At 29.1% G+C, this 11908-nt stretch overlaps 1 protein-coding gene across 4 annotated transcripts in view; it reads right to left on the reverse strand.

Moving 5' to 3' along the window:
- Nucleotides 1-10714, reverse strand: part of LOC107456603 (protein argonaute-2) — a 41574-nt gene extending 30860 nt beyond the window's left edge. For 3 of the 4 annotated variants that reach the window (XM_071178193.1, XM_071178192.1, XM_016074511.3), the window contains exons 1-3: nucleotides 10492-10651; nucleotides 8141-8429; nucleotides 6070-6187 (exon numbers count right to left, since the gene is read on the reverse strand). In XM_071178193.1, the coding sequence (XP_071034294.1) occupies nucleotides 6070-6187; nucleotides 8141-8429; nucleotides 10492-10510 (426 nt within the window). In that variant the 5' untranslated portion in view covers nucleotides 10511-10651. Of the gene's footprint in view, nucleotides 1-6069; nucleotides 6188-8140; nucleotides 8430-10491 lie in introns of all 4 variants that reach the window. The other variant, XM_016074512.3, reaches the window with a different exon arrangement.
- Between the last annotated feature and the right edge of the window lie 1194 nt (nucleotides 10715-11908).

Genomic DNA, 11908 nt, shown 5'->3' on the forward strand with positions numbered 1-11908 from the left:
GTAAAACCAGTTAATAGTGGCAAATGAGACAAAGAAATTTGCCTCATTTGCCACTAGCATGGCAAACAAGGATAGGACACGGCATGCCCAATAGAGAAGAAAATCAGGGTCCTCAATCGTGGTTGCCGGGAGAAGTGTTGCACCAAGCAGACTTCTCAATTCTGCTTTTAACGTGTAAAGTCTATGGCGGGCTTGTCATACTTTGAATCGATTTTTCTTGTTTAAGAACCGGAGTGATCAATTTAAAAAAAATACTAATAATTTTTTGCAATCTTTCCTATCCAAGAAAATGTAGGTCATTTTTTTTTTAACTTTATTACTTTTCATAATATTGCCTTTGAAACTCAAGTCACTTTCTACCTTTGAGTAAGGGAGGAAGGCAACTTCCACCCCCAAGTTCATTTTCCAGGAGAAGAGGGCGTCTAATCTTCCTCCGTAGGTGGTCCTCCCTTCCTCCCAAATGCTTTTGCTCAGTTCAACTCTTTTTGGAAGTCTTCTCTCACTGCCCTATTGAAGAACTGGTATGGGGACGTTTTAAAAACCGACAGCTCACTTTTTATTTGTAAGCTTGTAATTTATTATGAAAGTTATATTTACTGTTAAATCGTTCATTCTATATACATTTTATTTATTCAGAAGTAATACTTTTCTTGTTTTTACTCATTTTGCGAGTGGAATTTATATCTTAAAAACATTATTCCCCTTCTTTTAAACTTTCTTTCTTGTTTTTTAAAGATGTTTCAGAATTAAAAAATTTAGCTTCTGAATAAAGTGAGTTTAATTAAAATCGAGATAATGACGCAAAAATCTTCCAATATACTATAAAGCATCAAAAAACTACAATTTTCCTTTTTTTAAAAAAATATGTTGTACACTTATTTGTAGGCTTAAAAAAACATTTACATTAAAAAAACGTAAAGTGTTGCAATTTTTCCATTCCATAAATAGTTTTAATTACTCTAATGGCTGGGATAGTTTGTTTTTCCACGGTAAGGAAAAAAAATATAGCTAGTACACAAGAACACACATCATCCAACCATAAACAAGCACTTCGCTCTGTTTTTAGGGCTTTAATGTAAATACACAGAAACATTAAAGTATTAAGAAATTTTTATTTAATTCAGTAAATGAAGAAAAATATGATAATATACGCATATATTCTGTTAAGTAATGGAATCCTTTCTTGAATATTTTTAAAATTCTTTTAAAAAAGGAAGTAAACGTTCATTAGTGGACATAATTAATATTCACGAGAGAAAAATACAAACGATATCAAAATACAATGAATCAACGCTTAGGAACGCAAGACTGAAAATATTGAAACCAGTTTGATTGCCAGAGGAAATAGAAATAATGAGAAATGTGATTATTATAAACACCACGAAGACTCCTCACGATAAATTAAAAAATAAAAATAAGTTGTAATGCTTAGTATTACTTCAGACAATCAAACTGGTTGATTCACTAAATTTTAAAACTATTAGTTTTTTTTTTCATTGCTTTAACATTAATCTGTAATTTCTAATTAAAAAACTCTTTGAAACTTTTTTCGCAATATTCTAAAAATATATATTACGAGCAGTAATTATGCATTCTTTTATGTATTTAATAACGAGACACTTTTGAATTCATATTAAAAGTGTGTAATGTAATTTATCGCTCTTTTATTCCCTGACCTTCCTTTGCCATTCACAGAAAAGAGTTTTCTGAGAAGAAATTTCTGCACTGCAAACTTTAATTAATCTTGTTATAGTTAATTAAAATATAAGAAAACTAACCCACATTTGCATAACATGAAGAGGAAAAACACGAAAACCTCCCAGAGTTAACCAGCATGCTATCTATATGAATATATCTCCTAGATAACAATAATTTTCTGTATTTTTGTATTTGATAAAATTTTGTAAAGTAAACTTGTCTCAATCTGTTGTTATGTTGTAAGTTGGAATGGAAATCAATAAATGCCTCTTCTTTCAAAAATTTCGGTATCGCACTTTCTTATAAATTAATTTCGATAATTTTGATAAATATTTATATTAATTACAGTGAGCAGCTTCACAAATCTATATATTAAAATGCAAAATAACATAGAATTGTTTTATTTTGTTGTTTTTACTGATTCATCGAAATGATCTATTAGAAAAATAATTTTAAACTGTCACTTTAGCTTATTAGTCGAAAATGTTATAATTTACTTTTAAGACAGAATTGATGGTATTTTTTATGAACCCTCAAAACTGAATGAAAGAGTTACATCAATTTTCTTATAATTTTACTTCCACGTTCATAAAATTATAATGCTTATCAAAGATAGCTTTTAAGGAACTTCTTAGAAATAAGTTATACCTTAGTAAGTAATTTATTTGTCCTTTTATTTACGGCATTTACAAATTACCCACTTTTACCATTATTCTTTGTTATTATTATTATGGTAATTATAATAATACGTTCAAGGTATAAAATTAAAAATGAAGTTCCTTTATTATATAAAGTAATCACAAGAATTACTTGATAAAAATTATTTGATAAAATATAAATACCGTTTAACAATCAAAAGCTGATAAAATATATTCGCTTTTTATAAGTTATATTTTCCTTTATTCCTTTAAAATAGACTTCATATAAAACTGCGCTCTCAAAATATGCAGTTTAAATTTTTTTTTTTTAATTTTTTTTTTGTATAATTGTTAAATGATATCTTTGGTTATAAGTTTATACAGTAACTATAATTAAATAGAAATCATGTAAGTAAAAATGATGAATATAAGCTTGTGGCTTGAGTTTTTAATGTATCCGAGCTAAATTATTAGAATAAGTTAAGTGATACAATCAGAAACTAGATTAGTCTTAATATAATTTAAAATTGTATGATCATTAAATCGAATAATTTTTAATTTTCATGTTTCAATTAGTTTTTGACAAATAGCAAATATCCCCGGTGTTTATTTTTTAAGATCGAATCATAATTCCAGTTTAAAGATATTTATACAATAATAAATATAGTTAGCAAAAGTAATAATTAAAATGAAGTGAGTTTCTAGAGAAGGATAATTTAGTTCATTCAAATTATGAAATTCAAAATTTTAAGTCTAAACACATAGTAAACAACCATATTTGCTTAAACAATGGCTTAAAAGTCAACATAGTATTTAAAAGTCGTAGAATTCAATGTAACTGTCTTTAAAAAAAATTTATTTAAATTTAAAAAAAAAGGTTGTAAAGAATATTTGTATTTTAAATGTAATTGAAAGAAAGAAATTAAATAAGTCATAAAAAAATAAAATCTTGCTGAACTTAAGGTTTTACTCTAACATAAAAAGTTTTACAAATTAGCAAATAAGTTTTTAAAAAAAATAACAATCTTTATTTGATCTATAGAGAAAATTTAAATTTATTTTTTATGTAGTTACTTCACATGAATTACTTTTATATGACTACACAGGAATTGCTTTCATATGACTACATAGTAAAATTTTATAAATTTAAATACTCTGGTTATTATTAGTTCTCTAAATAATCAAATCAAAATAATAAACAATTCAAGATATAATTAGAAAAAGTGCATGTTAAATAAAATGATAAAACCATTTTGAAAATAAATAAAGCCATTTTAGAGTTTAAAAAAACTATTTCTCAAGTTTTTCTTAGAAGGAGAAAAGGCATAATGTAGAGTAAGTCTTTTTTGATATCTTTTGAAAGCTAGCTGACCCCTCACAGGTTGCAATTCCCCCTTTTCTGTGACAGTGGTTAGTCGATTAGTTTCGGATTACTTAACACCCCAGGAAATACACGCACCCCCACCAAAAATGTAGGGGAGACAGTAGAACGGGTTTTGGAGGTGCTATATATTTCATCCCTATTCGGGAGAACTCTTACTGAAGGTTAGAAAGGAAAGGCCTTCTTTGGCCAAGGCCACTAGTAACCGATATGGTATCAACTCAAAACATCGTCAAATTCGCATTGTTCCTTTACAAGCCCAAAAGTTGTATGCTTGTTAGGTTTTTCAATTCCTGCTACTGTATTCGTTCACACTCTCCCTATATCTAGTTCAAATTTTCAATCGCTATTAAAATACTTTTTATTTGTCCATTCAAGTTCAAATACAATTTTTTAAACTTACTTTTTCAAATATTAATACATAAATTAAATGTAATTAATTAATTTCAGTTTTATTCAAGAGAAAAAAATTTTAATTAAATTACTTAATAAAAAGTAAGTAAAATAAAAAAATTTTCTTTGTTGACCTAAGCAGGAATTACCTTTAAAAAAAAATTTCTTTATATTTTATGTTTTCTGTTAATATTGAATAATTAGCATCCCATCTAAATAACAATTTGGTGCATCATCTAAAATAGAAATTCTACTGTTTGAAAAGCTAGTACTTCCTCTTTGGAATAATTAACATTACAATTAATATATATATCTACATCTACCATAGCCGGTCAAATGACCGGACTCAATGTTTCTTGATTGAATGTATGAAATATGAGTATTAGGAAGGAAAAACTAAAAAAAATTTATTATAACTAAGGCCCGGATTTTGATGACATTTGCATTTTTCTGCATTTTTGAACATTTTTTTAGATTTATAGGGCATTTTGTTTAAATTTTGGGGCGCATTTTAATGCATAAGTTTTTTGTTAATTTTTTCCAATTTTTTACTATTTTTAATCAATTTTCGTTATTACACTGTAATAATCTAAGGAACCTGTAATAATCTAAGGAATATTAACAGGTGAAGCAAAATCTTTTCAAATTGAAGAAAAATTGTAAGTAAGTGAGACCGTCTTTTTCAAGTACGCACCTATAACATCAGTAGACGTTGAAAGAAGCTTCTGCAGGAATGAAAATTTACTTTCAGACAAGAGACGCTCGTTTACATTTCAAATTATCAAAAAACATTTAATAATCCAATGTAATTCTGATATTTAGTAATATTATGAGATGGAAGTTGTTATATCCATTAAAGTTTCTATACAAAATAAAAATATTTTGGTGTCAATATATTTTCCTTTTTTTGTTATTTTAGGATATAAAACATATTTTTCAAACTTTAATGAACATAGAACAAGTATTGCATTGCTTTATATTTTTTAAATGACTCATAATAATTTTAAACACCAAAATATTTTTTAATTCAATATTTTTGCTTTATTTAAGGCATTTTTTGCTCAATTTTTGCATTTTTAAGGGCATTTTTTGCACTTTTTAAGGGCATTAGTTGAGATTTTTTAGGTCATCAAAATCCGGGCTCTAATTATAACTAAACAAAATTGTAGATTGCCAATTTTTATTTATTAGAAACACGAAAAATAAGAATTTTTAATTCATTGCTCAACGCATTCTGTACATATACAAGGTATTTCCATTATACATTTTCCGCAAATATATTTCTTCTAATTATCATTATTTCTATAATTCTCATAATTATTCTTATAATTATAAAAATAAATAAGAATTATAATTCGTATAATTATTCTTATAATTAATGTTATTTCCTCTAAGAACTTGTGCTGTCTCGATTGTTTCGACATTTTTCTGGGTAAAAACTAACAGTTAGTTCGAAATGAAGTAAAGCTATCAAAATAAAATATAAGCTACTGACCAAACCAATTAGTTTTTGTTACTTTTTCTTATATAAAAATGTGAATCTAAAGTATTAGGTACTCTCTAGAAATTTGAATTCACAGTTATTCTCATTGAACTCACTACACAACAGTTTTTGCAGAAATGTGCAACTCATTGAACGCAATACGTTGAAGACGTATTACATTGTGATTTCTGATCCGATAACCTTATAAAACAATAAATTGTTCTCCCGGTCAAATGACCGGTTGTGGTAGAAATGGGTACATGACACATATTATTCGAGACAAACAAAATACAAAAAAATAACAACAGAACATTAACTGCGTATAATTGTTAGAAAAAGTCATGACGTAAAATATACAAAAGTGATAAAATGATCTGCGCATTTTCGATGCAAAAGTTTTTAAATGGTCATTTGACCGGTTATGGTATGTTTAGCGTTTAGCATAAATTAAGAAGCGGAACATCAATAGTAATTACCTTATCACTCCCAATTGGAATGTCATCTCTGGTATACATGTTTTTCCGTCCGTCAAATACAGGCTTTATATTGGCAAATATTTTTGAATATGACTGAACCATGGTCTCAATGATTTCCCTGGAATTAAAAAACGGTTATCAAGGGTCCGTCTATGTTTGTTTGAGAGATACCTATTTTTGCGAAAATTTAGACAACATTTTTGAAAATTAAAAATCATATTAAAAAATCAACACAAAAATAGGATAAAGTAAAAAGATATTTTCAAAAATTGTCACTACAAATAAAAATCATTTATGACTGGTAAATTTTTTCCCCATATATTAAAAAATAATTTTGCAAAATAAAATTTTCAAATTTGGAGCTTAAAGTTGTATCCAAATTTAAAAATCCAATCTCCATATTTAAATTTCAACTTACAATTAACAATACTAGAACTAAAAGCTATCTTCATTATGAGAATATTTTCGACTTGGTCACACAGAAAAAATTTTCATAGAGAAAGAAATTTTTACTAAAAAAATAAAAATCTGTTTGAATAAAATTACAATACTGTCCGAATGTTTAGAATGATGTTCGAATTTTGACTTCCTGTACTGTTTATAGAGAGAGAACCTTCATTTTAAAAGAATCTGGGATTTATTGTTTCTTTTTTATGGGGATACAAAAAATTTTTTAAAAAAGTGGAGAACCTTAGAACTTGCTTTTGAAACTACAGTTTTTTCTAAAGTTTAATTTCTGAATGTACAGCTAAACAGTAGTAAATTTGACCTGGACAGAGACCCCTGGTTATTAAACAATGACAATTCATAATCAATGATGCAGAAAATTAAAACATTAAGTAACATCAACATCATCCTCGTTGTATAAAGTTATGCAAAGAAAAGGACACAATAAATAACCATGTAATAAAGTGACATACAAACAATAAAATTTGATCCAGAAATGAAGAACCTTAATCAGTGTCAGTACGAACACTAATAAATAATCGTTATTATCAATCCAAAATAAGAGTATTTCTCCCCAATTTCTCCAAATGTAATTAGATACATAATTTTTTATTATATATATACCTATAAAATTTTTAGCTTGAAGCAAAAGTATGATTATAAATATGAAAACACTTCAGAAATTTTAATATTTAGTTAAATGTCAAATTATTTATAAAAATGAAAGAAAGAAAGCAAAGTACAACATTAATAGATAAACTTATGATTCTGGCATTCAAAAAATTTGACAAAATAAAACCAGACTGCATAGCCAAATCTTTCAACAAAAAATAAGTGCCTTTTAAGTACTTTTCAAACACTCAAAATATATTTGTAAACACTATATACATTAACAAAAAGCAAAATAATTTTCAAAGATCTGCATAATCATGATAAAATTACTAGTTTCTGACAAAAAAACTTTTCTCTTGATTATATTAGCCACAATAAGAAGATCGAGAGATTTTTCCGTTTGATTTCAGAGGGAGGGAAATGAAGCCTGGAATGGAGAATATCTAGCAAAATGCAGGAGAGTTGCATGTGAGAGTGCAAGAATCTCACCGAAACCAGCTCAATATAGGCACAAGCGGATCTGCAAGTAAAATTAAATTTAGTAAAACGCTTCACGCTATTAGACACTATGTGACCGACGGCACTCCGAAATGCATAGTGGAATCGTAGAATAGAACTATGTGAAAACCACACTTATACATAACGCTTGGCGAAAATCAATATGGTAAAGAAAAAATCTCATTTTGGAAAAGGGAAAATTAACCCCTTAAGGCACAGATTTTTTTTTTAAAAAAAATAACTGGCAAAAAAATCTTTTTCTTTTATATAAAAAATTTATTCCGCTCCTGGTTCAACTTTTCTTTTTTTTTGTGAACAATTTTGATATATTGTGCTTTTGTTCCACGGAGAAAGGCTATATTTCATTCTTGAATAAATAAGTGTTAATAGTTTTCAATCTTATGTAAATGATAAATAACAAGAAAAAGATTTTCTAAATTTTCTAAAATGTACAAAAACCTTGAGGAATTTTAACGAAAATAGAGTTGGCAACTATTGGAAGAGAAGAACCTACCTGTTCACTTTTCGTGGACATTTGTCAGGTGTAATGGTAACGTCGTAATGATGAAGAAACCCTCTAGGCATACGGATTTCAAAATGGTTTGCTCTCAGCATAATCGGTCTCCCTTCTGTTCCAAGGTTAGGTCGTCTGGGACATAAGAAGACTGGCAGTTCGGGTGGAGGTATGCCACCGGGTGGTAACTGCATGCCTGAACCGCTGGGAGTTTGCATTGTAGGTGTTGTTGTCTGTGGAGGTTGTTGGGGAGCTCTTACTGGAGGAGCCACAGGCCCTGGGCCAGGTGCTACAACATCACACATTCAAAATTAAGTACTTCATATAAACAAATATTCATATAAACAAACATTCACATAAATCATAAATTCATATAAATCATACATTCTCACTCCCCGTGGCAGAATCGCAGCAGAACGATCCTCACAGAACGTTACAGATTTCTGGCAGAAAGATTTTCTTTTTGAAAAGTAAAAAATCACTTTTTTTTCTACAGAAATTTAAATGTAGTATTTAAATCACGCATTTAGATAGAGATTATCTAAATGCGTGATTCATCTTTGGGTGCTCTCAATTTACACCTATAGTATCGTAAATCGATGTATAATGTTTCCATTTTATTTTAGGCAGTTATTGATTTTCACGTGGATTTTAAATAACTCGATATACTTCAAACAATATGGAAATATTCTAATCGCGCATTTAAAAATTTACTTTTTAAGGCGGTGGTTCTATCGAATTTTTGGCAGTTATTGCTATTGACTTCTCCATAATTTTTAAATCCAATATTTTTCATACGATATTATTTAGTACAACAACCTACTCTCGAAACGAAACACACATTTGAGAAGTCCGATTCGCATTATTTACTTGTCGATCTTTTTGTCGGCAATTACTACAATGGATTTCGTGATTATTAATTTTTTTTAATGGTGATGATCATTAACAAAATACGAAAAAGGAAATAATTGGTGCATTTGCTCGTCCCACCCCAGCAAAATCCAAGAATATCATCCATAATATTAGATTAAAAAATGACTACATGTTCAATTAAAAATAATTCTAGTTTTTTATTAAAAATAATTCTAGTTTTTTTTTCGTTTTTGCAAACACAGAACTTTATTTTAAATCAATAACTTATATGCTTGTTATTATTAAAAGTATCTTACAGAAAGATATTAGTGCTAGAGTGTTTTGACGCAGAAAGCTCGAAATAACTCTGCTACGACACGTACCCCTGAAGCAGAATTTTTTCGAGCTATCAACAACAAAACTCTCTGGCACTAATATCTTTCTGCAAGATGCTATTAATAATAACAAACATATATGCTACTAATTTAAAATAACAAAAGCGCTGTGTTTACAAAAGAAAAATCTAATTTTTTTTTTAATTGAACATGTAACACTGTTTTATTTTAATATTATGAGTGATAATCTCGCATTTGGTTGGGGGGAGGGAGCTCAAATTATCTTTATTTTTACCTTTTCTAAATATTCATCACAATAAAAAGTAATTAAAAATCATGAAATCGGTAGTAGTACTTCGCAAATCCGGGTTTCGTTTCGAGATCCCCCATCTACCAACTACAATTGCCCGGGGGGTGGCTATGAGCTATAACTTTGCTATTGATCCCCTTTAATTTCTTGCAAGCCATATGACTGGTCATTATTCTGCCAAAGATCAAGATATACTAAAATCACCGTTTTACAACATAGGGAAATTTTAATTTCAAAAACAATATTTTTAATTATTAGGTAATTCAAATTATTCTAACTCAAATTATTAAATTCAATCACCGTTTTACAACATAGGGAAATTTTAATTTCAAAAACAAAATCTCTAATTATTAAATCAAATTATTCTAACTCAAATTATTAAATTCAAATTATAAAAATCTACTTCAGTGTTAATATATACAATTCATTGCCACAATTCCAGATGTCTTCCATTAAACTATTACGTTATCTCTCATCAAGTACAGTGATTTAAGAGGAGAGTTACCATGATTTCAAAGTTTGTTCTATTAAAAACAATTATCAAAATACGAGGTTGTATAACTGTAAAGAGTTGCTGATGATTAGAAAAAGCGTTACATTACTTAGACATAGAAATAGGTAGTCCTGCGTATCTGAAACATTTGATATAGTTAAAATGATTAATTTGACACATACAAAAGTAAACTACAAGAATTTATTGAATTGTTTAAACATACGCTTCAACAAAAACACATAGCTTAGATATCTTGCTTTGACAACAACAACAATGAAATTGCTTTAGTTGAAATATAATATCAACTTTATCCAACTACAAATAAAATCCATGAATAGAAAAGATAACAAATTCTACTTACGTTGGCCAACGGGATACATGATGAAAGCACCCCTTAACCACCTACCAAATCACACAATCCCCTTTCTTGTATTTACCAGTGATAAAATGGCGTTGTTTCATACTTTCATTACTATTATTACTGTTGCCAGATTTTAATATATAAGCATTAACAAAAGATGTAGAGTTCAATGCTACGCCTTAGCAGCCGCGAATATACTACATTAACCCTACAAATCGGTGGCGCAGCGGCGTCAGAAGTAATAAGTAATTTACAACGATCGATTCCTTTTCTCAAAAAAAAATAATAATAATAATTTTTATTTTTTTAAATCGCGCAGTATTGATAGTTAAAAAAATTTTTTGCTTTATGGTAAAGACGAAATGAGAAAGATGGCAATAGTATCCTCATGTCTTAGGAAAAGCTTTAAAAATTAATATATATTGGATAATTAGAAAAAAAAGGTATATTTAAGAAATTTGGATGCTTTTTTTTATATTGTCGTAATCAAGGGGTCAGAGAGGGCCGGACTCCCCCCCCCTCCAATAATTGGGAAGTCAGGGTCCATTATTTTGAGAACCATTATCAGTGCCGTTCCTGGCGGGTATGCAGCGAATGCCCCGCACACAGGCGCCCAATTTAAGGGGCGCCAAATTCAACTATTCGAAGTATAAGCATAGTATATAGGGGCGCATAAAATTATTCTTGCACGCAGGCGCTCGCCGCCCCAGGAGCGGCACTGACCATTATTTGTTTCTATATCTCTTACTCTCTTTTTTTCTCTCCCTTTTTTTTTCATAGAGCAACTTATTGCATTATACTATTAAAATAAAACTAATTAAAAATAAAATACTCAAAAAACGAAACTGCATAAAAAAAATAAAGCAAGTGTTCAGAAAACTACAACTGTTAGAGAACTGTCATTGTTACCCTTTCCTTCACTAAGCAATAAAACACACTTTGCACAGTTCTTTTTTTCCTCCATGCATCCTACCAGGGCCGGATTTACGTATAAGCTAAATAAACTGTAGCTTGGGGCCCCGAGATGGCAAGGGCCCCCAGATCCAACTTTTTCCTTCTTTTTTTAAAGTTTTATTCGGAGCTGGAGCCCTCTGAAGCCTAAAATGCATTTTTTTTCTTTATTACATTGGCGAACGCTTTTCAAAATCTAATAGAAGTGTTTACGAGTATAAAATAATTGTTACTTTTTTAACCAAAAGAGCAATAAAAAGGCCTTTTGACTGATGAAAATATCCTGTAGCTTTCGTAGCTACCAGTGATGGGAGTAGTCCATGGATCCTTAAAAGCGGTACTCCATGGAGTAGTCAAATAGCCGCCTCAATTTACACTGTGGGAAATGTTTTCAGCTTCTTTAAATTGCTGTGGGCTCTTTTGTCCACAGAAACACCCTTTTGTCTGATTTCTGGGCAAAAAATTT

Source organism: Parasteatoda tepidariorum, chromosome 3 (genome assembly GCF_043381705.1).
Source record: "Parasteatoda tepidariorum isolate YZ-2023 chromosome 3, CAS_Ptep_4.0, whole genome shotgun sequence".
Classification (NCBI taxonomy): Eukaryota; Metazoa; Arthropoda; class Arachnida; order Araneae; family Theridiidae; genus Parasteatoda; species Parasteatoda tepidariorum.